Source organism: Melanostigma gelatinosum (assembly GCF_949748355.1).
Source record: "Melanostigma gelatinosum genome assembly, chromosome: 1".
Classification (NCBI taxonomy): Eukaryota; Metazoa; Chordata; class Actinopteri; order Perciformes; family Zoarcidae; genus Melanostigma; species Melanostigma gelatinosum.
Window position 1 is genome coordinate 21,604,832 of NC_136634.1, and position 27,200 is coordinate 21,632,031.

At 45.3% G+C, this 27,200-nt stretch overlaps 4 protein-coding genes across 5 annotated transcripts; 1 reads left to right on the forward strand and 3 right to left on the reverse strand.

The window, feature by feature from the left end:
• Positions 1-1,798: 1,798 nt before the first annotated feature.
• LOC306785684 (histone H4) lies at positions 1,799-2,681 on the reverse strand. Its single transcript, XM_079280139.1, has one exon. The coding sequence runs from the start codon at positions 2,670-2,672 to the stop codon at positions 2,361-2,363; it is 312 nt and encodes a 103-aa protein (XP_079136265.1). The 5' UTR covers positions 2,673-2,681; the 3' UTR covers positions 1,799-2,360.
• Positions 2,682-4,896: 2,215 nt separating this feature from the next.
• Positions 4,897-5,934, reverse strand: LOC306780654 (histone H3.2). The gene has a single exon (XM_079273089.1). It carries the CDS (start codon positions 5,546-5,548, stop codon positions 5,138-5,140), a length of 411 nt encoding a protein of 136 aa, XP_079129215.1. The 5' UTR covers positions 5,549-5,934; the 3' UTR covers positions 4,897-5,137.
• Positions 5,935-12,867: 6,933 nt separating this feature from the next.
• On the reverse strand, positions 12,868-14,332 carry LOC306780894 (exosome complex component MTR3-like). Its single transcript, XM_079273416.1, has 2 exons — positions 14,032-14,332; positions 12,868-13,571 (listed from the first exon to the last, which is right to left on the reverse strand). The coding sequence occupies exons 1-2, from the start codon at positions 14,307-14,309 to the stop codon at positions 13,025-13,027; spliced, it is 825 nt and encodes a 274-aa protein (XP_079129542.1). The 5' UTR covers positions 14,310-14,332; the 3' UTR covers positions 12,868-13,024.
• A 534-nt stretch (positions 14,333-14,866) lies between these two features.
• aars1 (alanyl-tRNA synthetase 1) lies at positions 14,867-27,200 on the forward strand. Of its 2 annotated transcripts, none has more exons than XM_079267405.1 (20): positions 14,867-14,936; positions 16,327-16,484; positions 16,595-16,783; positions 17,457-17,602; positions 17,779-17,970; positions 18,660-18,804; positions 19,393-19,538; positions 19,662-19,770; positions 20,011-20,161; positions 20,449-20,573; positions 20,989-21,133; positions 21,226-21,404; positions 21,839-21,952; positions 22,104-22,310; positions 22,484-22,668; positions 24,652-24,760; positions 25,076-25,189; positions 25,283-25,489; positions 25,840-25,953; positions 26,053-27,200. In XM_079267405.1, the coding sequence occupies exons 2-20, from the start codon at positions 16,341-16,343 to the stop codon at positions 26,230-26,232; spliced, it is 2,901 nt and encodes a 966-aa protein (XP_079123531.1). In that variant the 5' UTR covers positions 14,867-14,936; positions 16,327-16,340; the 3' UTR covers positions 26,233-27,200. The 2 variants fall into 2 exon arrangements, with proteins under 2 accessions (XP_079123531.1, XP_079123532.1); XM_079267406.1 differs by having other exon boundaries at positions 14,873-14,936; positions 16,331-16,484.

Consider the following 27,200-nt stretch of genomic DNA (forward strand, 5'->3'; position numbering starts at 1 on the left):
TGTAACATATATGTCACATTGGGCGTTCACATATAGATGTTTTCCTCATTTAAAAACGAATCAACTTGGCCTATTTTTTCATTGGTAGCAAATATATGATTTTTTATTTGCATTTCCACAACACATCTAAATTATAACTTTTATGGTTATTTAACCAAAAAATCGGTTTCAGATGTGTTTAACAAGACAAAATGTCTTCTCCTTGGATGATCTTCATCTTGTGTTTTATTTACTGATGTGTACATTTTTCTTCCATTTATTTCATAACTAATTTGACTAATATACTTATTTTTTGTTTAAATGTATTTATAATTCAACAACAGAACAGCAATCTGAGACAATTATAAGTTTAAAAGCCTGATGTGACGTATCTGTCACAATGTTTTCATAACTTTTTAAACAAATTAGTTTTATAAACATGGAGCTTAGATATAATGTAGGACGTGTTATCAAAGCATTAAGACCAGCCAGGCAGCCATTTTGGAAGTGATGTCATTGGTACACAAATGAACTCACGGTCACATGACCTCACCAGGATGTTCAGTCTGTGTCACCGTGGCTCCTTATTTAAGCAGTTTTCCCCCAAATTTCATGTTAAACTAACGAGAATATTAGAGACCCACACTTCGTATAATTATATTTTTTCCAGATGATTCATACAGAAATAAATTTGTCGAAGCATCTACAAGTTTTATTATTTGATAACAGTGATATCAGCAAAGACTTGAACCTGATCTATATCCTTAACATCTGCACCAGAATGTATGAAGCAGCGTTCACTTCTCTTGAACTAATGATTGTGAGGAATTTAAGTATTAAAAGCATTGTAAGCATGTTTAATAGCACCCCTAGTGGTGGATATTATATGTTACAGTATATTTACTTATATAAGTGTTAAACCATAAAAGCACTGTATGCATTGAACACTGCAAGTATAGTCAATGAACTTGAATTATTGAACTGTGAAAGAGATTAGATTGATGTTAAGTGAGGGACTTTCAGGTCGCAACCATTCAAGGACATGAGTAGAGTCTGCTGCAACGAAGGACGGTCGAGCGAGGATATGTGTGTATGCTGCTTTAAGGAAGGAAGAGGACTGACGAGCGGGTCAAAGGCCAAGGAGGGGCTTATCGGATTACAGCCAATCACTGAGCTGATAGACATTTTCAGACACACAGAACACAAAATGACTGATGAATTTAAAGAAGACCAGTGAGGGGCATGTTTAGTCTGTTTGATGAGACATATTAATAGTGTGATTCGCTTTGTAACAGTTTTTGCGTTAGTAGGATAATAAATCCTTTTGATTCTGACTTGGTGTAGTCATATTGTAGTTTATATATTGTTGCATTTGTTGTTTTTTTTTATACTATATGGACTCATGAGTCAGAAATAAAAGTTGATTAATTGAGCTGATTTAAACCAGCTGTTCCGTTGTTGGAGGTGGTTGAGGAGCACATGGCGTGGGGGGAGGGCGGATTCTCTCTTCGAACAGAAGTTCTGTTGCCCTAACATAATGCTGTAAAAGATACAATGTTTCAAATAACATGTGTGTTGTGAAAATAAAGCTGTCTTTCACACTTAGAGCGGATTTAAGAATGAAACAGAAGCTCTCAGAGGCGTATAGTAATATCAAAGCAATAGATTTATTTATCAACAGAGTTATTCAGCCCAGCAATCAAACAAGCTTGGGTGCTAATGGTTGAACTTCGCAGAGATTCACCATGAGACACGCTTGAACACATCAGCGTGAACCTTAATATAGGGGGTCCACCCCTTGATACACATTGGTCAAAGTCAAAGATGCAGGCGTGGCACGTTTGTACGTTATGGCGCCTGGATGGAGGCCGTGGATGTCCATCCACCTTGGCCCCTCCCAATAGGCGTTGGTTTCCATCAGTGTGAGTGAGGTGTTGCATCCTGCAAGACCTGAGAAAGAAGTGTGTGAAGAAGCCGGGCTCAGCTGGGGCGTTGTCCCTCGCTTGAATCTGACTGTCTTATCTATCTGAAGATGGCTGCCTGTTCCTTGTGGCGCAGTTAAATTAATAATCTCCCTCGTGCTTCTCCCTTGCCCTAGTGTATAAAGTGTGTAATGCATGAGTGGTTAATAAAGCCTCATAAGTGTAATGATTATTAAAACTACTAATATACTAGTGATTAATTAAACTGTATATAAGTCAATTGCTACTTAAAGCTGCATATAAGCTAATTGCTGATTAAAGCTGTATATAAGCTAATTGCTGATTAAAGCTGTATATAAGCTAATTTTATCAACATGTGCATTATTAACAGGAAGTCAGCTCTCTTGAGTAAGTATGTGGCCCTTAAAAGGGCCTTTTTATAGTCAACGTGTGATTAGTTTAACCGCCGAAGCCGTACAGAGTGCGTCCCTGTCTCTTCAGAGCATACACCACATCCATGGCGGTCACAGTCTTCCTCTTGGCGTGCTCGGTGTAGGTGACGGCATCACGGATCACGTTCTCCAGGAAGACCTTCAACACACCGCGGGTCTCCTCGTAGATCAGACCGGAGATACGCTTCACTCCACCGCGGCGAGCCAGACGGCGGATAGCGGGCTTGGTGATTCCCTGGATGTTATCACGGAGCACTTTACGGTGCCGCTTAGCGCCTCCTTTACCGAGTCCTTTTCCTCCTTTGCCTCTTCCGCTCATTTTCAATGGTCGAAGTCTTTCAACAAGATGAATAAAGTTGATGGTTCACTGTTATTTAAACCCTGACTGAGGACGTGATAGAAGATAGAGGTGGGGCTTCTCTTCTTCTTTGGATTTAACTGAAGGGTGATAATTAAACTCGTTAGCACCACCTGCTGTCTCCTACTGCTTGTTGCTGTAGCAATAACGTTGCAATAAGCAATAACATTGTGTACTCAAAGATGTACTTTATAATTACTGAAGTACAATATTGAGGACAATCATGATGTGACTCTGTGTAGACATATCAGCAGATATTAATTTAGTGTTCTGTCTGTATTATAGTTCCACGAGCATGAACACATGTTGAGAAGATCCAACTCAAAGTGAACCATGTTAACACAGTGTGACTGCAGAATAACAATATAAATGTGTGCAGTCAGTAACTTATGCAGTTTGAAGTTCAGACAATCTGCTGCCCTTCATGAGATGTTCGTAGAGGCAGATATTTTTAATCTGTTTTATTGTGTTTATTTGGATATCATCTTATATTAAAGCGTCAGTTTATATTCAGATATGACATCGTAACACCTCGTCTGGTTCTCTAAATCAGCGGTTCCCAAACTTTTTAGGCCGCCCACCCCCTTCTACATCCCAACCGGGTTCACGCTTCACGCACCCCCAACCACACCTTAAAAAAAATAAAATCAACAGAGCCTATTTATAGCCGTATAACAATCGGACCAATGAGAGAACAGTTTGCTCGCGCGTGGCGTTTGTTTACAAGATTTAGTCCGCTGGGCAAGTGCAACATTGTATCATATTAAACCCTGAATCGGAACAAAGCAAACGAACTACGGCTGTGAAAATGCCCTGAAACACTGCAACAAAGTTTCAAAACATTTCAGTTACACAAGGCGCCACTTTGGACACACGCACAGGCTCAGAGGCAGATTGAATCACATTTCATTTACAATAAACCACATAGCGGTTACATTAATCTGAATCGAATTACAATAAAGTTACTCTCTCCAATCATACATTCCACCATCTCTTTGGCAGTTGGCGACCACACGTCTTCGGCGATTGTGTGAGGTAGCCCCTTTCTCGCTATTCTGTAACTGACCAGATATGAAGCCCGTAGTGCGTGTTTTGTAGACCCAACACATGAATGAGACTGCAGCTGTTTTTGACAGCTGTTAGCCAGAACCTCACTGCACACCACGCACTGTGGCTTTGGGCAATCTGCATTGCCAATCCAAGTGAAGCTGAATGAATGAAGTTCGCTATTAAATTGTAAGTTTTTAATTTAAATGTTAGAAAGGGAATTTTTATAACTCATGTGATTGTTGTTTGTATTTATAATTTTTTTAAATTATATTTAATATTAATTATTACACCATTAGACCACCATTACATTTTTCCTCTTGCGCACCCCTAGAGCACCACACTTTGGGAATCCCTGCTCTAAGTTGTGTTTTCATTGTTTTCACATTTACTATTGTAATGTATTGTAATGTATTGTAATACAGACCATAGTTGTGAGCAGAAACATGTGCAGCCTGTTAGACTGCCTTAGTGAAAACATTATTTATAGTTTGTGTTGGCACTGTTCATTTGAGAACGCTTGAACGTGACTTTTATGAGGTGGAAAGTCATGATGAAGCACTCACACAGCCCAGAGGATAATCCTGCAAAAGGATTGTTATTATTCATTATTTTATGTAGAATAGTTAAAAGTGCAAACAGGAAATAAACTTGAAGGATTTCACATGTGATGCTTCGTGGTGTTACTGTCATGACAACACAGCCAGCAATAAAGTCAAAGTTCAGAGTAAATCAACTCGTTTTACAGTCAGACTCTCACATCTCAACACTACAGCCTGAAACGTTCACCCAAATACTTTAAAAGTAAGCCTTTATTTACATAAATAAATACAATTAATACATACAAATAATTCAGTGTTTACGACCACTGGCAGTTTATTCACGTTCAATTGTGGTAATGTGGCAGAAATAATATTTTATCACGATCATATATTATGTTCAATATTTAGGTGATTTGTTTATGCATTATTCATTCAGCATTCCTTAAATTGATTTCGACTCTGGACTTCCTTGACTCAACTTTCATTATTCAAGTACTTCAATTTAACAAGCTGATGTTTTGGTGCACTGCACGTGTTCATGATATGAGACAACAGACAAAGCAGTAACCACGTTTAGGCAGCATCGGCTATTAACTACGAACTCACACGTAGCAGAGTATATTTAAATAAGACATATCGGGTAATAATCTCAAACTGACATTGTTCATTATACAACGTGAACAATGCAAATTAAACCAATTTTGTAGTACAGAAGGACTGAGTTTGTCCGTGGTCATTGATGGTAAAACACGTTTGCAGCAGAAGAGGAATGAGCTCTTCAGAGAGAGTGAGGTGGCTCTTAAAAGAGCCGTTGTGGTTTGTGGATCAGCAGACAGCTTAAGCTCGCTCTCCGCGGATGCGACGGGCCAGCTGGATGTCTTTGGGCATGATGGTGACCCTCTTGGCGTGGATGGCGCACAGGTTGGTGTCCTCGAACAGGCCGACCAGGTAAGCCTCACTGGACTCCTGCAGAGCCATAACAGCGGAGCTCTGGAAGCGCAGGTCGGTCTTGAAGTCCTGAGCGATTTCTCTCACCAGACGCTGGAAGGGCAGCTTGCGGATCAGCAGCTCCGTGGATTTCTGGTAGCGACGGATCTCTCTCAGAGCCACGGTACCGGGCCTGTAACGGTGTGGCTTCTTCACGCCGCCGGTGGCCGGGGCGCTCTTACGGGCAGCCTTGGTGGCCAGCTGCTTCCTGGGGGCTTTGCCTCCGGTGGATTTACGAGCGGTCTGCTTGGTTCTTGCCATGACTTCTTCTTTCTCTGATCAGGAGGAACATGCAGTCAAAGAGGAGACACGCTGCTCTTAAGCTGTGGACCGGCTGTGAAATGGTGACGCAGCTTCAGACCTCCGGCTCCTGATTGGTGAGAGGCTCATCCTAGAGCTCAGCCCCGCCCAGAGCAGCGACCCACCGCCGAGTCTCCGCTGCTCATTGGCGGAAAATGCTTTCAAATTGTCCGCCAAAATATAGAGTGTCCCGCCCGCTGTTCTTCTGCTGGAAGCATCTTTTCTGTTTGTCCGGAAACGTCCCACGCGCTCCGTGGATATTTAAAAGCGGGTTTCGGTTGTTGGTCAACATTCATTGCTCCAAAAACATCTAACGACCAGTGGCAGAGGAGAAACCGGATGCTTTCTGTGGTTTAGTGAACATGTCTAAAGTCCAAATGCTGAGATCTTTAGTCAACCAGCGACTAACTGCGGCTGCTGAAGAGATATTTGGTCTGTTTGAAGGAACGATAGCAGAGTACGAGGAGGAAGTTTCTGCTTTGAAAGAGGAGAACGAGCGAAAACAGAAACTACTGGACGCTGTTTTCAACCCTCAGCTTCGGTTACACGGAGCAGACGTCCAGCAGCTGTTGGTGGTTAAAGAAGAGGTTCCCCCTGATCAGCAGGAGTGGAGCTCCAGTCTGGACCAGGAGGACCCAGAGCCCCCACACATTAAAGAGGAACAGGAGGAACTCTGCACCAGTCAGGAAGGAGAGCAGCTTCAAGGGCTGGAGGAGGCTGATATCAAGTCCTCATTCACTCCTGTGAAGAGTGAAGATGATGAAGAGGAAGCTCAGTCCTCACAGCTTCATCAAATGCAAACTGAACAGATGGAAACAGATGCAGAGGACTGTGGAGGACCAGAACCAGACAGGAACTCAGATCCAGATAGACATCCAGAACCAGATACTGATGAGAAGACTGGAGAATCTTCTGACACTGATGATTGGAAGGAGACCAGAGAACCTCAGTCAGGTTTAAACTCTTTGAAACCTGATGAAGTCTGTCAGTGATTCAAGATGTAGTGCTGGTGAGAAACGTTTTAGATGCTCAGTTTACTTTCCGAACGTTCCCGGCGTTCCGAACTTTCCGAACGTTCCCGGCTTTCCGAACTTTACGAACGTTCCCGGCGTTCCGAACTTTACGAACGTTCCCGGCGTTCCGAACGTTCCCGGCGTTCCGAACTTTCCGAATGTTCCCGACGTTCCGAACTTTCCGAACGTTCCCGGCGTTCCGAACTTTACGAACGTTCCCGGCGTTCCGAACTTTCCGAACGTTCCCGGCTTTCCGAACTTTACGAACGTTCCCGGCGTTCCGAACTTTCCGAACGTTCCCGGCGTTCCGAACTTTCCGAACGTTCCCGGCGTTCCGAACTTTACGAACGTTCCCGGCGTTCCGAACGTTCCCGGCGTTCCGAACTTTCCGAATGTTCCCGGCGTTCCGAACTTTCCGAACGTTCCCGGCGTTCCGAACTTTCCGAATGTTCCCGGCGTTCCGAACTTTCCGAACGGTCCCGGCTTTCCGAACTTTCCGAACGGTCCCGGCTTTCCGAACTTTACGAACGTTCCCGGCGTTCCGAACTTTACGAACGTTCCCGGCGTTCCGAACTTTACGAACGTTCCCGGCGTTCCGAACTTTCCGAATGTTCCCGGCGTTCCGAACTTTCCGAACGTTCCCGGCGTTCCGAACTTTACGAACGTTCCCGGCGTTCCGAACTTTACGAACGTTCCCGGCGTTCCGAACTTTACGAACGTTCCCGGCGTTCCGAACTTTACGAACGTTCCCGGCGTTCCGAACGTTCCCGGCGTTCCGAACTTTCCGAATGTTCCCGGCGTTCCGAACTTTACGAACGTTCCCGGCGTTCCGAACTTTACGAACGTTCCCGGCGTTCCGAACTTTACGAACGTTCCCGGCGTTCCGAACTTTACGAACGTTCCCGGCTTTACGAACGTTCCCGGCGTTCCGAACTTTACGAACGTTCCCGGCGTTCCGAACTTTACGAACGTTCCCGGCGTTCCGAACTTTACGAACGTTCCCGGCGTTCCGAACTTTACGAACGTTCCCGGCGTTCCGAACTTTACGATGTTCCCGGCGTTCCGAACTTTACGAACGTTCCCGGCGTTCCGAACTTTACGAACGTTCCCGGCGTTCCGAACTTTACGAACGTTCCCGGCGTTCCGAACTTTACGAACGTTCCCGGCGTTCCGAACGTTCCCGGCGTTCCGAACGTTCCCGGCGTTCCGAATGTTCCGGCGTTCCAAACGTTCCCGGCGTTCCGAACGTTCCCGGCGTTCCGAATGTTCCGGCGTTCCGAATGTTCCGGCGTTCCAAACGTTCCCTGGGTCCTTTTGAACCCAGAATAATAACAAAAAACAGCTGGGGCGAACGTTCCCGGCGTTCCGAACTTTACGAACGTTCCCGGCATTCCGAACGTTCCCGGCGTTCCGAACGTTCCGGCGTTCCAAACGTTCCCGGCGTTCCGAACTTTACGAACGTTCCCGGCGTTCCGAACTTTAGGAACGTTCCCGGCGTTCCGAACTTTACGAACGTTCCCGGCGTTCCGAACTTTACGAACGTTCCCGGCGTTCCGAACTTTACAAACGTTCCCGGCGTTCCGAACTTTACGATGTTCCCGGCGTTCCGAACTTTACGAACGTTCCCGGCGTTCCGAACTTTACGAACGTTCCCGGCGTTCCGAACTTTACGAACGTTCCCGGCGTTCCGAACGTTCCCGGCGTTCCGAATGTTCCGGCGTTCCAAACGTTCCCGGCGTTCCGAACGTTCCCGGCGTTCCGAATGTTCCGGCGTTCCGAATGTTCCGGCGTTCCAAACGTTCCCTGGGTCCTTTTGAACCCAGAATAATAACAAAAAACAGCTGGGGCGAACGTTCCCGGCGTTCCGAACTTTACGAACGTTCCCGGCGTTCCGAACTTTACGAACGTTCCCGGCGTTCCAGAACAATAACAAAAAACAGCTGGGGCCGGTGTTCCGAACGTTCCGGCGTTCTGAACGTTCCGGCGTTCCAAACGTTCCCGGCGTTCCGAACGTTGCCGGCGGTCCGAACGTTCCCGGCGTTCCCTTCATTCTGAACATTCCCGGCGTCCCGAACGTCCTTTTGAACCCAGAATAATAACAAAAAACAGCTGGGGCCGAACGTTCCCGGCGTTCCGAACTTTCCGAACGTTCCCGGCGTTCCGAACGTTCCCGGCGTTCCGAATGTTCCGGCGTTCCAAACGTTCCCGGCGTTCCGAACTTTCCGAACGTTCCCGCCGTTCCGAACGTTCCCGGCGTTCCGAATGTTCCGGCGTTCCAAACGTTCCCGGCGTTCCGAACTTTCCGAACGTTCCCGGCGTTCCGAACGTTCCCGGCGTTCCGAATGTTCCGGTGTTCCAAACGTTCCCGGCGTTCCGAACGTTCCCGGCGTTCCGAACGTTTCCGGCGTTCCGAACTTTCCGAACGTTCCCGGAGTTCCGAATGTTCCCGGCGTTCCAAACGTTCCCGGCGTTCCGAACTTTCCGAACGTTCCCGGCGTTCCGAACGTTCCCGGCGGTCCGAACGTTCCCGGCGTTCCCTTCATTCCGAACATTCCCGGCGTCCCGAACGTCCTTTTGAACCCAGAACAATAACAAAAAACAGCTGGGGCCGGCGTTCCGAACGAATGAATTTAAAGCTGCAGGACAGTTCAGTGAAATTAGTTTACTTTATTTTAGTACTTTATTTTAAGATGCACATTTTTGAAAAGCTTTCTGTTGTATCAGTTATTCTTTAATTCAGACATTATTGTACTTGAAATGAGAAGAACATTTATTTATGTATTTCTATGTCTTATTTATAATCCATCAAGTTAAATTTGAAAACTGAGAATAATAATTTGTTAAAATATAATTAGTGTACTTTATTTGATTTGACAGTTGTTGACGACACAGAGACGTTACTACTACTAGACGTCTTGAATATATATATATATATATATATATATATATACATACATATATATGTGTATATATATATATTGTTAGATCCTGGGGTACTTCTGGCCCGATACGGGGCTACTTACTGATTCAGCTCTCTATTAAAAGATTGTCGAGCTGGTGTTCTTGCGAGGGAACTCGCCTGGCTCCGCTAACTGCCGTTACTCCCGACGTCTACCCTGCTTCCTCCGGTCTGAGCGCGCTCGGCCGAGAGACCAGTCCTGGCCCCGGGCGCTCCCACCAGTCGCGTCGGTTATGGCAGCTTCCCTCTTATGGATCCGTGCTCTTGGTAAATGCCAGGTTAGGTTTTAACGGCTAGGATCTCTTCTTTCTAAAACCGTAAGGGATTGTTAAGTGGATTCGGTCTCTAGGATAACCTTACAGAACTCAGTTGTTAGACATACAATGGCTTTAACTTTTTACTGCCACGAGGAACTTTTTACTACTTGAGCAAATAAATGCACTTGAGAATTTTACTTTAAATGCAGATTAGATATTTATTGCAGGTTATATTTAGTTAGTTTGCAAGGGTTAAGCTACAGCTCACATAAAACGTCACTACACTTGATACGTTACTTTAATTTTCTTCTTAGATTATACTCATTAGTTTTAGATGCCGAGACGGCTCGGTTGGAGCTGGATCTTCAATGGTGCGATGAAAAGGTTCTTTTGGAGTTCTTAGGAGCGAAGGTCTGGCCAGACCCTCGGTCCTCCTGCTCTGCAGCAGAGTCCGTTCAACAGTCCTCAAAACTCAGTACAAAGTCTTTCTATGGCTGCTGCGTCTTCTCCGTTGTTCAGTTGTTAAAGGCGAGCAGTGGGGAGAGGAAAATCTCCGTCTTTAAATCTTGTTGTCCACGAACAGCGGTCTTCTTTCCGTGAACAGAGACGAAGTCCTCAATACTTCAGTTACGATCGTCCGTATCTTCTCCTCAGAGCACTTGGACGGCTCTCGTGTAGAAATCCCCGTTTGGGGCTTGCAAGCGTCTCCTTTTATCCATGATTTGGGCTGTCTGTTCTGCCCCCTCCTATCCAACACATGATCTCATTCCCCCACCCACTTGAGTGGGCGTTTGGTTCTGGACATGTCCAGACTTATTCTATATTATATACATTAAGCCTGTATGACTCATCTTTTGCAACAGTCTTTTGCTGCCACGTCTGCTTTTCCGATCCACACCCAAAAACATCTGTTCCTAACTTCACTCTTTCTGCTGAGTCATCCTGACAAAACCCTTTTGCCATATCTCGGCTCCGGTCACATATAACATTATTATAATCAGTTTTTATATTTGTTAAATCACTCTATGCATTATAAATTCGTTACATATTGATTAAACATTTTGTTATATAATGATCATAAACCTTATCCTTTGATTACACTTTAACTATTGATTTCTGAGTATATAATTTGTGCTTTTTATATCCTGACTTTCCCTGAATGTGCAAGCATGTATCCGAGGCAGCTCTGTGGGCTCAACTCTTCTCGACAATATACATACATATATATGTGTATATATATACATACATATATATATATGTGTATATATATATACATACATATATATATGTATATACATATATATTAGGGGTGTAACAATACGCGTATTCATATTGAACCGTTCGGTACGAGGCTCACGGTTCGGTACGCATGACGAACCGAACAATACGTTTGAATAAAAAAGAATTTAAAAAAAAATGTTTAAACCTTTATTTAACCAGGTAGTCCCATTGAGATGAAAAATCTCTTTTGCAAGATGTAAGTAACAATACAAGATGTAAGCAAGATGTAAGTAACAATACTACATAACATTAAGGAGCAGTTTTTGTTTTTTATGCTTATGTGTTGCTAAGAAGACACCCCAGAAGATGAGACACTCAGGTATAGTTCCATCATTGTTCAAAGTCAAAGAATAACTTGATGTTAGTTAGTAGTTATATTTATATATATATATTTATATATTTATATATATATATTTATATATATTTATATATATATATTTATATATATATATTTATTTATATATTTATATATATTTATATATATATTTATATATATTAGATATAATATATATATATAGATTATATAATATATAGATTAGATATAATATATAGATTAGATATATTATATATAGATTATATATAATATATAGATTAGATATATTATATATAGATTATATATAATATATAGATTAGATATATTATATATAGATTAGATATATAATATATAGATTAGATATATTATATATAGATATAATAGATAGATAGATATAATAGATAGATATAATAGATAGATAGATATAATAGATAGATAGATAGATATCACGGGTTAGACATTATTGTAATGTTCCGGACCTTTGCCCGAGATGATTTTCTCAATCTGGACCGTTCGGAATTTTAGTTGAAGACCCCTGCTTTAGAGGAAAATAAATGTGCAATTGTAGTGATTACTACCGGTATTTCATTTCTAAATTGTGAAAAATGGGGTATGCAGCCCACTGCACAGTAGTTTAACATTGTGAGTGGGAAAAAATGCTTTTCTTGGCTTGAGGAAATTTTACAAAACATAAAACCTACATGGTCAAAAAAAAAAAAGTCACAACCGATACCCACAAGCCACTGGGTGACTGGACCGTAGGTAGGGGGACCGCGAGTGGCATTGAGGTTATTTCTCACGACACAGCAACTCTTGCATAGCCAATGGCAGAGCAACAGCTGAGATGGAGATTTTATGTTCATATTATGTCTGCCAATTTTCACACGAGTGCATTCCTTTAGTTATTTTTCCACTTCGTAGTTTGCACCATGACAATACATTCAGGAACAATCCCAGGTGAGAAACCTCATTAATCCAACCTAGAAAGTGTGTTCTCCTTCCCAAATGTCAGGCAAATTTGAGGTTTCATAACCCAAATACAGAATGGACCATACAAGCGCATTGTAGGAGCCAGGTGTGGCCTGTGTCATTTTTGTACGCCCTTTTTCGTCACTTCCGGTGATTGAGTCACGTAGTGCTGAGAATAGCCACAATGGGGGTTTATCAGCTGTCAGAGTTAGACTAGGGGAAGGATTGGAAGGAGAGGGGGTGAGAGAGGGAGCCTTATTTTTTGTTGACCGCTATTTCTACAAGTTATTCACATTAATACCGACAAATTATCGAGTTATGATTATATGCCATCTAGAATCAACGTTTATTTGTTACCCACAAATAAACACTCGAAACTCATCCACTGGATTCCGGAAGTCATTTAACGTTGCAGCCAGCGCGTCCGCAAGTTTAAATCTCCTCTACTTCGCCTCTCAGTGACTCAAGGAAATTTGACGATAGTCATCTACACGCATTGACAAATGATTTAATAGAAAACACACTATCTTCAACATTTCCATGTCAAGAACATAACAGCAAACATAGGTTATGTTGTCAAAGTAAGGACTGGAAATTGTAAAACAGAAAAGCAATGAACCGAGCAGTTATTGGTTAGAGCATCTCTCAGCTCTCTGACGGTGGGGGTGCAGCCCTGCGCACAGCCCTGGACAGGGCTTGTTGGATGACCGGGTACAGTTTATAGCATCCCTCAATGCAGGTCCGCACCCCGGCTGTCAGAGTCTCTTCGGCCATTTCTCCATCCGACTGCAGCCCAGAAATCTGGTTCAGGCTGGGGAGGAAGGCGACGGTCAGACCGCCCTGGTTCTCGCCGCTGACTGAGCCGAAGCAGTTTTCCTCCGCGTAAGAAGGGTCGACCACGTAAGAGGCGCCATCCTGGTGTATGGAACAGCCGAGTACCAGATCGTACATTTCGATCCCTGCGTCTGCGAGGGCGAGCGAAGCGCACGTGACCGCGTGGGCCAGAACAGAACCGCTGTTCTCCAGAACCATCACGTTGACCTCGACCTGAGAGCGGGGGTATTTGTGGAGGCACACGGCTGGCTGCAGACTCTCGTGCAGCATCAGGGAGAGGTCCTTGTCCTGGCTCCCCTGAATCCAGGAGCCCCTCTCCGGGCAGGAGAATGGAGCGAAGCGCATGTCAGTAGTCAACCTGGATACACGGAGAAATACTATTATAATACAGCTTTGTTGTGTTCATGTACTCTCTTCCTGTAGAACCCCACAACAAACATCAGTGTCCACTTCAAATGCATAGTATAAGTAGGGATGAAAGCTGCTTGAGGGCAAACCTGGCTAAACTCAGTTTACAGACTTGCATGATTGAAAATGGCATTATATGTGACAGCATTATTAGTGGTAACGCTAGTGGTTTATTTTTTGTACAACGTTGGAAAGAAGTTCTTATTTTAAGCACGAGTATTTAACTTCTGTTGAATACTTGAACTGACTATCTGAAGTTTGCTAATGTGAGCTAACGTTAACGTTCAGCTAACATAAGCTGCTTGTCATACGAAACAGAGTGTTACTACTTATGAATTCAGGCAGAATGTGTACGTCTCTAGATTAATAAAGATAAATAAAATAAGTACATGAATGAAATCCCGACATACCTTCCACATTTCATATCGGTCTCATCTTTGCGCTCCGTTTCTCTGGGGCCATAAACGCAGCACATCAACTTGGTGTTTCCAGCCTCGATGTACGCGGAGCCTTTGGCCTGGCTCACCAGCCCGCACCGGACAAACACGGGCCGCACGTCCACTTGGTCCCGCTGACGACCGTCCGCTCTCGGGCCGCGCGAGGGAAGAACGGCCGCAGGTTTGCACAAAAACAGAGACGGGCTCTGAGACGCTTCTGGGCCGCGTACACGTTTGGTGTCAGTCGGCATGGCGCATGGATGTTCGGTGCAAAATGAGCAGCGTCTGAACAAGTCCGGCACAAATCCTGTCCTCAGGAAACACAGCAAGTCGAATAAAGGTTCCTCTATTGCGTGGTGGTGAAGGGAACTACAGTGATAAAAACAAATATGATGTGCTGTTGCAATAACAATGAGTGATATTTCACTATCATTATTATGTCACAAAATCACAAATTATTACACAACTCTTGGTGCATCTCATGACGACTTGGCTAGAACCTAAACACCTAAACTAACGCTCTGAAAGTATCATTGACAAGACATTTTAATGTAAATTTATATTTACAAACATGTGCACAACCACTTTTTTACTTTTATCCAGCGGATCAAAAATATTTATTGACACCCTCATCAACACCGATGTCTGTTGCATTGCATCAGCCAAACCAAGGAAGTTTGTACCATTCGTGTGCCGGGCTCTGCTGAGATTGACAGCAGGCTCGTCCAATAACAACTTCACCTTCCAATGTACCAGTGCGGACGGGCCAATGGGCGGCTGCCATGGGCGTGTCCACGTTCCTTTTGGTCGAGCAGCGTGGGATACAGCAGTGTGTCAGGGAGCAGGAACTGATTCATTCTGCGAGAATTGTGACCTCTGTGAGTATTATCCTTTGCTTAAAATGTTTAAAGTGTACCGTGACATTCGCTAAAGAAGATTTTCTGTTAGAGTCGTGGGCTGAAATCTGTCTAGACAGAGGGAGCCGGCTCTGGCTACCATTTCCATTGCTAACGTCAGCTCGTCGAGCTAGTTCGCCTCTGCCGTCCGAAGATCAGATAATGCTGCATTCCGGCTTTTAGGAGCAGTTTCAGAGGAACGATGTGCGGCATGACTTGCAGTATTTTGTGGCAACGATTTCTGAAGTACTTGTTTACAGCGAAGGTGCAATTGGGTGACCTGGGGGAACTTCTTTAGTCAGCAGGAGGAAAGAAAAGTAACCCTCTGAGACGTCATGTTACACCTGCGGATACAACTCATTTTAGTCATTCGTGGACCTCCCCAATGGAAAGTCACTATGTTTTTGAGAAACACGGAGCTGGTCCACTGACTGACCTGGAGTTTAACTCTGTGGACGTAAAGATGTTGGCTTCAGAACTTAAAACCCACCCGAGGTCTTTGTCAGTCACGTGATTACAGATGAGAACCAACACACATTGTGTTCATCCTTAAAAGTGCACGACTGTCCCTGGTGTCACTGTATTCTCCTGTTGTCAGTTATTGTATCCTGTTTGCTCTCCCTCCCATGTGTCCTTAGTTAAGTCTCATCTTCATCACAAGGAGCAATTATTTTCATTTATTTTTTTGCAATACACCAACAGTCTGTTCTTCACAGAGACCAACGTTTCCGTCCCATCACCCCAAGGTGTTTACTTTCCCTGGTTGCCAGCGGGGTGGTTTGGTAGTCCGGATGGGGACGGAGGCTCTCTGGAGCCAGCGAGCCGACGGCATCGGCTGTGTGGTTTCCTTTGCCAACTTGTTTACGAATGAGTCCACTGATGGGAATGTGCTGCCTTTTTAATTATAGACATCATTGGAACTGTAGCTATGGTGCTTGGTTATAAGACCAAAACAAACACATTTTTAATTGAATTCAGATCCTTGAAATCCTTAATGGCTTTAGTTTTCGGTGACCTGACTCCAGAATTGCTTCTTTACCGGCTGCTCCTATTGCTTTACGTTAACCCACATATTAAGGACATATATCGGGTTGTAACACACTATTAGGTGGTTGTAAGCAGATATAAGCGTTTAACTAATAGGCCAACTGCTTCTATGGGCTGCTGTTTAACTGTTGACAAATACTGTACAGATATAAAGACTTCAACATGTTCTCATCTGCATACACCTAAATAATATAATAATAAATCTTCTCAAAAAGCAACTGAGAAATTACAATAATGCAATTAAGGTTCAGGGTCCCACAACAAGTGAACTGGACATGGAGCTGAATTGTACAGTATTAATTTTTTGTGCATTGTTTTTGTTCAGACAGCTGATTCAGAATGGACTCCTCTTTGAGTGCAGCTCAAATCCGCGAGAAGTTCATCGACTTCTTCCGTCGGCATGAGCACAAGTACGTCCACTCGTCGGCCACCGTCCCGCTGGACGACCCCACGCTGCTTTTCGCCAACGCTGGCATGAACCAGGTAACCGAACACCCGTGCGCCTCTTTTTTATACCTACCCACTGCTTTTTTGCTGCAATTCCGAGATTCTCGACGGCTCACAAGTTTGCTTTTTGTGCCGCTTCGTCTTAGTTCAAGCCCATCTTCCTAAATACCATCGACCCATCCCACCCTATGGCCAGGCTGTCTCGTGCCACCAACACCCAAAAGTGTATCCGGGCAGGAGGCAAACACAACGACCTGGACGATGTGGGCAAAGACGTCTACCACCACACCTTCTTCGAGATGCTGGGGTCCTGGTCCTTTGGGGACTACTTTAAGGTACTACGCTGTCATACTCTTCAGCCACCGTACAGCAATGATACGACTGACATTGGCATTTTGAGGCAGATACTAATGTTGATGTTTCATAACGATATAGGCGTTTTCTTTTCATTTTTTTTATTAAACACATAACTTACAGATCCCATCAATTTTATTTCATAATTTTTTTTGTTAAAATTTACAGTTGGAAACTACTTATCACTGCATTCTAAATGACCTCACACCTAGTTTTCTGTATCATGTGCACCAATACTGATTTATGTGCAATAAGCTAATATTGACTGATGCGTCAGTCTTGCAGACTTATTGGTCGAGCTCCACTTGCACCTTCTATCTGCTGCAGTGCCCTTCATTTTGACTTGAAGATAAAGCGGTAAGCTATAGCTTTGCTTTTACTGTGGCCGAGTATGTGTGGAGAAATGTGGTCTAATGTAGCTACAAGTTTATTTCTGCTGAGTCACATCAAGTTTCTTTTTCGCAGCAAAGATCAAAAAAATTGTCTTTTCTGTGCCGTCGACATGGCTGATTCAACGAGGGGAAACCGTTAATGAACTTGATTATCATATGAACCAGTTTCTTCACTTGTTGAACTTTTCTGTCTCGTTGTCCTCTTGCATCTCGTCTCGTTCTTCCCTCTGCTCATTCGGCCTCTTCCCACTTGCCCCTGCAGCACCTGGCCTGTACGATGGCCTTGGAGCTGCTGACCCAGGAGTTCGGTATTTCCATAGAGCGTCTGTACGTCACCTACTTCGGGGGTCAACCCGACGCGGGCCTGGAGCCGGACCTGGAGTGCAAACAGATCTGGATCGACCTGGGGTGAGCCTAGCTTGTGAACTAGAGATGTGTCGGTGTACGCACCAGATGAAGGCATTTGTACAGGTCCTAATTGTCACACAACTGCATTTTCTTTTTTTTTACCAATTAACAGAATTTATTTAATTGAATCCCCCCTCCCCCCCCTCCTCTCTCTCTGCTCGCTGTATTCCTCTCAGGGTGGATGAGGCTCGCGTCCTGCCGGGCAGTATGAAGGACAACTTCTGGGAGATGGGGGACACCGGGCCCTGCGGCCCCTGCAGTGAGATCCACTACGACCGCATCGGAGGGAGGGACGCCTCTCACCTGGTGAACATGGACGATCCCAATGTCCTGGAGGTCTGGAACCTGGTGTTCATCCAGTTCAACAGGTAACGGAAGGAAACACACACACACACACACACACACACACACACACTAACAGAGACAGCCAATAATCGGAGTATCGGTAAATCTTCAATGCAATTCCTCGCAAATCCTTCTGCTTCATTGCGTTTGCTTACACCTCCTGTCGAACGCCTCACGGCTGTCCGGTTGACAGCTAACTAGTTCAGTGAGTTATATGAAGAGCGTTCAACTGATCAGAAGCTTTATGTCGGCATCACACCTAACTGCACCCAGTCATACATTTGGATCGGGTGTTGTTGGAATTTGGACACACCTTTGTTTTATTGTCATCTGTTTTGTACAATAGGCAGAGCAACTGCTGAATCATACGTACTCACTGTCTCTCCACACCTCTTCACAGTCCTTGCTATTGTATGTGCAGTACATGTTTTACAAATGAAGAAATCGGACCACTTGGCCGTGTAAACTGATAATCTGGTTTCTGAAAGGGTTTAAAATGTGTGACCCTGGAAAGAAATGGTGTCAGGATAGAAAGCTGAATAATTTCTCGTATCCAAAATAATTCAATGTTTGACGTGAACTGAACAAAACTGTATGATCCTCCCTTGTGAGAAAAACCTGCGTGCTCTCCCACTACGAGGCGGCCTCGTCAAAAGTGCTTACTCAGTGACACTGTGTTTTTAACGCTTGCTTCTCGGTCCACCCTGCGCAGAGAGTCAGAGACCGAGCTGAAGCCCCTGCCCAAGAACAGCATCGACACAGGGATGGGCCTGGAGCGCCTGGTGTCCGTGCTGCAGAACAAGATGTCCAACTATGACACTGACCTCTTCGTCCCGTACTTTGAAGCCATTCAGAAGGTACTGAAACGCACCCCAAGTGCAGAAACATCTCACCTGTCAGGTGTGTGAGCTGCTGAATTCAGCAGCACGCACACGATTGTGATCCAGATTATGTACTTTTGAAAAATATTATGCTTTTTTAAAAACGTTTTCTTACAATGGGAGACATTTTCAAATCCTCTTAAACCTACCTCGAAATGCTTGTAAACTTTAAACAGTTTTCAAGGCCTTGCACTATTTCAGTACACGTCAGCTTTTTGACATCTTTTTAATATAGGGTTGCTGAGAGTGGGTGACATCACCGCTAGAGTGCAGAGAATCTTTTTAAATCTTGAGAGACGCTGTTGGTCACAGACGTATTACTACAGACGCAAACAGACTTACGCATTTGGTCACACAAGCATGAAAGTAACAGGACCGCCTAGCAAACACCGCACAGGCACTCATGTTTACACTGACCAACAATAACTGTAGCATATTTCTAACCTGCTCCCATTGTTTTGACACTACACACACAATGTGTGTTCATCAGTGGGGCCTAACTCTCCAGGAGACTTGTGTTTTTGCTTGCTGCTGGACAGACAGAGTTCTTGTGTTTTGTTTCAGGGTACAGGTGCTCGACCGTACACTGGTAAAGTGGGCGCCGAGGATTCTGACGGTGTTGACATGGCCTACCGCGTGCTGGCCGACCACGCCCGCACCATCACCATCGCCCTATCAGACGGCGGCCGGCCTGACAACACAGGAAGAGGGTGAGACATTGGAGTGTCCTGTAGTTTGTGATTACAGTTGATATATTTCGAGACGGCGTGGTTTTGAACGCAGCCTTTTTTTCACACGTCATTGTGATGTTTCGCTGTTTCCGTCATGCTCAGCTACGTGTTGCGGAGGATCCTGCGTCGCGCCGTCCGTTACTCTCACGAGAAGCTGGGAGCTCAGAGAGGCTTTTTTGCCACTCTGGTGGATGTGGTGGTCGATTCCCTGGTGAGAAGAACTTTTATTTCTTTTGTCTGGTAATGACCTCAGCAAGTGTTTTCTCATTTAATGAACTGTTAAAGTGGACAAAGGGTTAGCACAGATATGTCTCCTGGCACTACTGATATGTAAAATGATACCCACCAACTCTATGCGTTATAGCAGCCCAATTGTCAGGACTGAGGTGACCCAGTCTCTACATTCCCTCTTTTACCGTGTCCCCATCTTCTTTCACTCTCACACCTCCAGGGCAATGCCTTCCCGGAGCTGAAGAAAGACCCAGAAGTGGTGAAGGACATCATTAACGAGGAGGAGGAGCAGTTCCTCAAAACCCTCAGCAGGGGGCGCCGTATCCTCGATAGGAAGATCATGAGTCTGGGAGACAGCAAGACCATTCCAGGTGAGATGCAGGTGAAGGGAAGCTTTGCCGCTTGCATGTGCACGCGTGTAAAGAGTTCAGGTTTGCTGTTGGATATCATGTGTTGGAAGGGTTTTAAAACATTTCATCTGAACAGGTTTATTTTCTAAAAGTCATGTCTTTGCATCGAACTTCTCCCTGATTGATCAAAGTGATGACTGCATTTGGATGGAATTAGTTTTCTGTTTGACTCGAGGAGTCTTTGAGCATTACTGCTTCAGACAGACATATCAAGCAGCCTTTTTTTTTCACCCCCTCTCTGCGTCCAGGTGACACAGCATGGCTGTTGTATGACACATACGGCTTCCCCCTGGACCTGACCTCCCTCATCGCAGAGGAGAAAGGCATGGCGGTGGACGTCGCTGCCTTCGAAGAGGAGAAGAAGGCCGCACGGGTGAGGAGATGGAGGGAGAGGGGAAGGAAACTTTCTTCCTGTTTGATTTGTTGTCCTTGACTGCTCTGCGGCAGGAAACTCCACTGAGCAGTGTTTTGTTTCCACGCCCGTGGGAACACCATTTTACCTTGTGTCAGCGCTCTCCACTATCGCACTGTAAGTCAGAATCAGCAGCTGTGCACCTGCTGTTTTTAAATAAACCCTTTTTTACTGGACAGCGCTGTGAGGGGGGGGGAAACCTATGACTAGCCTATGACTGCTGTACAACACATCAATGAACTAACTGTCTTGATACATACTGGCACTAAAGACAACTACTATCGGTTGCTTTATTTATGCAGTAATATTGTCAGTTTGTCAATGAATGTGTCATGAATTAAGAGGTCCACTAAGCTGGGCATGTGTTCCCGTGTAGTTAAAGTCCCAGGGCAAGGGCGCAGGAGACGTGGACCACATCATGTTGGACATCTACGCCATCGAGGAGCTGAGAGACAAGAACATACCCGCCACAGACGACTCCTCCAAATATAAATACACCTCCGAGGAAACCGGCAACTACAGTCAGTGATCCGCACGCTCACCATGCAGACTTTTAAGCGGTGTTTTCAGGACATTGGCGCACTAACTCTCCCCCCGGCCTGCGTGTCTATAGAGTTCGATCAGCCCTCGGCCACGGTGCAGGCCCTGCGTTGCGACCGCGCCTTCTGTGACAGCGTGAGCACTGGTCAGGAGTGCGGCGTGCTGCTCGACCAGACGTCCTTCTACGCCGAGCAGGGCGGGCAGACATTCGACGAGGGCTACATGGTTCGAGAGGACGACAGCACGGGGGACGTAAGTGAAACGCAAATCAAGGAAACTGACGAAAAGTGGAGGCGGGTGCTTCTCGGCACGAGCTCCGCTGATGCTGTTTGAGTGTTTTTGGAAAAGCATCATCAGGCAGGAGGTGTTAAAGAGTCATTAGAGTATTTTCCCAAACGACACAGTGGTCAAATACCCAGGTTTGTGCTGAATTTGTTGACTTGAGAAATGACACCATCACTTAAACATAAGAGGTGAAATAACGGCTGCAGGCAAAAAGTCCCTCTGTTAGATGAGAATAATTGATTTTCTTTCATCTGTTGTCCTTTTTGAAGTTAAAAAAAGTGTTGTGTGTATTTTGCTCGAGCAAAATACACACAACACACCAGCGTTCTGACTAAACTTTCTGTAGAACAACAACCTGTCCATTCATTCCATCTCCCCGTCTTTCTTCCCCGTCAACGCAGCGGATGGAGTTCACGGTGAAGAACACGCAGGTTCGAGGAGGTTACGTTCTTCACCTGGGGACGGTCTATGGCGTTCTGAAGGTTGGAGACCGCGTTACATTACGCGTCGATGAGGTGAGAACCGTCTGCGTCCAACCATAGAATCAAGTTCCATACATGATATTGAAAATCTCTTTCTGACCTCTTCCCTCCGCTCGGTCTGTTTTTATTGCCTCTGGGTGAAGCTGTGCTTTAATCTACGTATCTGTTCACATCGTCTTTCCAGGTTCGTCGCAGGCCCATCATGAGCAACCACACCGCCACGCACATCTTGAACTTCGCCCTACGGGGGGTTTTGGGGGAGGCAGACCAGAGGGGCTCCCTGGTGGCCCCCGACCGCCTGCGGTTTGACTTCACTGCTAAAGGTGCCCTGAGCACGGGGGAGGTCCGCCGCACTGAGGAGATCGCTTGTGCCATGATAAAAGAAGCAAAGGTCAGCGGGAGAATAAGCACGAAACACCAACCGCACAGCAGATTGTAGTTCCTTTAAAGGGAAAATGTGGCCTTTTTGTCGATAATGATTCTGATGGAGGTTTACTATTAATATTGACTCCATCCAAAGCATCAGCTGACGGTGTTTTCCCTCCCGCGCTTTGCTCTCTCCAGCCGGTGTACGCCATGGACGCCCCGCTAGCAAAGGCCAAGGCCATTCAGGGCCTGCGCGCCGTGTTCGATGAGACCTACCCCGACCCCGTCCGAGTCGTGTCCATCGGCATCCCCGTCGAGGAGCTGCTGGAGAGGCCCGAGAGCACCGCTGGTTCTCTCACCTCCATCGAGTTTTGCGGGGGAACGTGAGTGTCGATGCTTTCTTCCGTTTTTCATGTCCGCTGACTTGCGACTAGGACTGCAAACCAGCACCGTAGTCCGCTTAACTGCAAAACGTTAAGTTAAGCGTGAAAACAATTCATTTAAATAATGTGTTTAGAACTTGTCGTCAAGTATTCCTGGTTTAAGAATGTAACATTTTTAATCCCGAATGTCAGTTGCTAGATAACAAATCTTGCCACATACACGTTGTACATGTGTTCATACATGTGGGAAGTTAAACATCCTGTTCCCAGTCTCAGCTGTCAGTCTAAATCAGAGATGACCATGTTACTGAAAAGACAATCCCTAAAGATAATAGTAGCATCTCACGTATTTAAGAATGTATCAGTATTAGGCCGTTACATTTCCATGACATGTTTTGTTAATCCTATAAGACTCACTGCACTAAAACAAGGGAGCTAAGAAAAGCTAGCTGGTGAGATCGCCACGGCTAGCTTAAGCAAAAACCAAATGAACAATGTTTCTCTAACTGTAATTTAAGAGAGTTTCCGCCTTGATGAGCTGAAATTCTATTGTGTTGGAGAATAAAGTTTTACACATTCCTTTTGAAGTTGGAAGGAGCATCCTGGGAAACAAACATCAATAACACAGGACCACAGTGGTGGACGACTCCAAGATAACAGGGAAGCAGTGGTACACTGAGATGCCTAAGCCTTCAGACGCGTTGTCGTCCTCGCCATCTGTTCTACGGTCCCTGTGTCGTTGAAAACAAACACCAGCAATAGGACGGGTACCTGCAACTTTGCGGGATTGAAACCAGCGGATGAACCTCTCTGTCTGCCGTTTTTCACTAAATGTTATCTGGAAAAGCAGAAATGCCTCAAAAGTATACACACGTGATGCTCAAAAAAGTAGCAAATGTCCTAATATGAATTCACTGCGAGTCACACTGCATCGCCGGTTTACATCCTCTCCTTTTGCCTCCAGCGATCGGTAGAAAACAATGTGACAAACAGTAAGAAGGGAAGAGCGGCAGGCATCTGGTCATGGACGCCGGTCTTCCTGAACTCTCCGGAGTAGCGGTTCTGTTCCCAGTAGTGGTGCCAATTTCCCCTGCTGTCTGCCCCGAAGCCAAACACATTCACCTAGAGGAGAGTCAAAGAGTGAGGGTTGGAAAACAAAGTGTGCGATTACAAATATGTCGAGTTGTACCAAGACCAGTATCCGAAATTCCTCCGATACAGCCTAAAATGCTGGATTGGGAATTGGCGAGTATGCGAGTCTATTTCATCGATCCAATATCACAATAATCATATCATATAATTTAGCTAACACAGGCACAACAACATGATTTACTCACTACCGGGTCCCTAGATCACTCGTTAGCTACTTCCATCAGCGATTTCGGACACAGTGTTTTTGTTCCCCAAGCTGATGATGGAAGTAGCTAACGAGTGTGCCGTCTCACGTCTTTCTCATCTCTGTTAGGAGTTGCATGTGTGGAGTACCGAGCAGGCAGGTGATAGCGGAGAGTGTAACGTGGACATGTTAGTACAGCTCCGATCAGCGATTAGCCTCGCTCTGCTGACTTTTACAGTGTCCGCTCCGGGCTGTAAAATCCACCCGAAAGACAAGATGCCCCAGCTCTCGCATAGAGTATAGCAAGACTTTCCATTTGATTTGATTGCCGTCAGTGTCAAAAGTGATTTCAAGCTGTATTTCGTGTGCATAGGTGTTGAAACTGGCCCTTGTGTGCATTGAGGTGGTTCTAATTCAAACTCTGGAGGAGACGTTTGCACTAAGCTTGCTCATGCCGCTTCAGGTTTTAAAATATTCCACTTTAGTGGAATATTTTTCCACTAAAACGACATATCCGATGTCGTTTTAATCTGCAGCCACTTTAAAGAACCCTTGTTCCTGCTGCTCTGCAATGTTTCTCCTCCTCCTCATGCTCCATAGTTGTGCAACGTTTTTGGTAATGTGCTGTTGGTTTCTGTTATGCGCAGCCATCTGCAGAACTCGGGTCACGCCGCGCCATTTGTCATCGTCTCGGAGGAGGCCATCGCTAAGGGCATCCGCCGCATTGTTGCTGTGACAGGAGCAGAGGCCCAGAAGGTCAGCACACACACACTCTCTCGCTCTCGCACACACACACTCACTCACACACACACACACTCGATGCCAAGCATTATGATCATCCCCAGAAAAGAGTTTGGCTGACATTTAGCGCATGTTTCCATCTAAAAAGAAATGAAAATAACTTGTTGCGGCGTGTCGATGGTCAAATAGTCGCAATGATTTTCTTTCCACTCGCAACAGAAAACCGAACGAAGTGAAAATGTGTCTCAGACTGAAAGACGACATGTCGAAAAAAGACAGTGATGAACCTTTCGTGAAGCTCGTTTCTCGTGTCTCATTCACATTCATCAGGCCCAGAGGAAAGCCGATTCCCTGCTCCAGGCTATGTCCGTGCTGGGAGACAAGGTGAAGCAGCAGACGGCCCCGAACAAGGACGTTCAGAAAGACATCGCCGACATGACTGAGGTAAATGGCTTTTTTTCTTATTTTGTGCTTCAAAGAACATCCCAATAGAGCGACCCTGTGCCGTGGTGCCAACATGTCCGTCCTTCCCTGCAGTTGATCGGCACAGCAGTGATCTCCCAGTGGAAGAAGGACGAGATGAGGGAATCCCTAAAGGGCCTGAAGAAGACCATGGACGACTTGGACCGCAACTACAAGGCGGACATCCAGAAGAGAGTCCTGGAGAAGACCAAGGAGGTGATAGAGAGCAGCCCGAACCAAGCGCTGCTTGTCATGGAGATGGAGACCGGAGCCTCAGCTAAGGTGAGAGTCGAGATGGTTTTGAAAGAGGGACTGAAATGACGCATTTACATTTTTTTTTAAATATATTTTGTGTTCTCTGAATTGACCCTACATGCTCATATAAGCGGAGATTTATAATCCAAACTCCAAGACTGCATCAGCATCCCATACAAAACTACATGGAGAGTACACACCGCATAAAATCGAGTTAATCTCTGCAGTATTGCACATTTTCCCTGCCAGTCTCATATTTTATCATATTGTGCTATCTGACACATCCATAGTGCTAAGTAGGAGACTACTTCTTCCCTCACTGTGTCTACTCTTTCCCTCCTTCTCACTCACTTGTTTTTCTCCTTATCCTCCCTCAGGCGCTCAACGAGTCACTGAAGCTGCTGAAGTCACAGTCTCCTCAGACCGCTGCCATGCTCTTCACCGTAGACCCCGACGCCGGCAAGATCACCTGCCTGTGTCAAGTCCCACAGGTAACGCGGTCATTCATTCAGTCAAACTGTGCGCCGGCAGCAATTCCGCGCCACGTTTTCTAAACCGATTTAAACCCTGATCGCCCTTCCTCTCCTCAGGATGTGGCCAAGCGAGGTCTGAAGGCCAGCGAGTGGGTTCAGGAGCTGTGCCCCCTGCTGGACGGCAAGGGAGGCGGCAAGGACATGTCGGCCCAGGCCACGGGCAAGAACACTCAGTGCCTGCAGGAGGCGCTGCAGATGGCCAACCAGTTTGCACAGCTTAAACTGGGGGAGAACTAAGAGCAGAGAGATGTTGGTGTGGTAGGAGGAGGAGGTTGCAAACATAAGTTCGGTCTTAATTGAGTTAGAAATCACCAAACATCCTATTTTCCTTTGTCCATTTCCTCTCCTCTTTTCTTCTCCCCTTGGGTCACAAAATATTAGAAAAACAAACAAAGCTCCCGGGTTTCTTGCTCACTATGTTGACGGATGACACTCTGCCAGCAGTAACCGAGCCGCTCATTTATTTATGAACGCTCTGTATAAATCGAGATCCTCTGATGCAGATAAGTGAAAGAGGGCAGCCGATCATTTGAGAAATCTTACTTCAGTGCGTCCACTGCACTGTTGCACACTTGTGACCGAGGGAAACAGACGTGCTTTTGATCGATTTTAGCCTCCGGCCAGGACTGCACCGCTCTGACGAAGCGACTAAAACGAATAGCTCCGTCCATCAGAGTGAGCAAAAGCCACAGTTCTCTCCTGTGATTGGTTGGACTTGACTTGAACGCGCACTAGCTGTATCTTGCTTTTCAAATAACAAGCCATTATCTGACATGTTAGAAGTCAACGGGTTTAATTTAGTAAATAAATAATTCATTAAACTGTATAAAATCATCATGAACGTGTCCAATAATGAATCAGTGTAACTTCATTTGCAGACATTTAATATCGATTGAATGCAGGATGTTGTCTGTTATCATTGTAGCTGTTCCATGTCTGATGTGTCACGTTATGATGGACTAAATACGACTGCTGTCTACTTTGCTTCTTTCAAATGTGTGATATGTTTGTATTGGTGATACATCTCAGGGAGGAAAGTGCAGACTCGAGGTTTGATGGATCACTGAGCAAAAAGCACTGCGGTGTAAATGTCTGTGTAAGTTGTAGACGCATCTATTATGAACACTTGGTTTAAAGAGAGTGAATATTACGTGCGTTGTTCGACAGTTGCAGATTTGTTAAATCATTCTTAACCTGCAATACCA

Coding starts and splice junctions, on each gene's coding strand:
- LOC306785684 (XM_079280139.1), bottom strand. CDS start 2,672: ATGAGCGGAAGAGGCAAAGGAGGAAAAGGACTCGGTAAAGGAGGCGCT.
- LOC306780654 (XM_079273089.1), bottom strand. CDS start 5,548: ATGGCAAGAACCAAGCAGACCGCTCGTAAATCCACCGGAGGCAAAGCC.
- LOC306780894 (XM_079273416.1), bottom strand. CDS start 14,309: ATGCCGACTGACACCAAACGTGTACGCGGCCCAGAAGCGTCTCAGAGC. Junction 13,572..14,031: donor ACCGATATGAAATGTGGAAG/GTATGTCGGGAT, acceptor CCGTGTATCCAG/GTTGACTACTGACATGCGCT.
- aars1 (XM_079267405.1), top strand. CDS start 16,341: ATGGACTCCTCTTTGAGTGCAGCTCAAATCCGCGAGAAGTTCATCGAC. Junction 20,574..20,988: donor AGGAGAAGAAGGCCGCACGG/GTGAGGAGATGG, acceptor GTTCCCGTGTAG/TTAAAGTCCCAGGGCAAGGG. Junction 21,405..21,838: donor AGGACGACAGCACGGGGGAC/GTAAGTGAAACG, acceptor CCGTCAACGCAG/CGGATGGAGTTCACGGTGAA.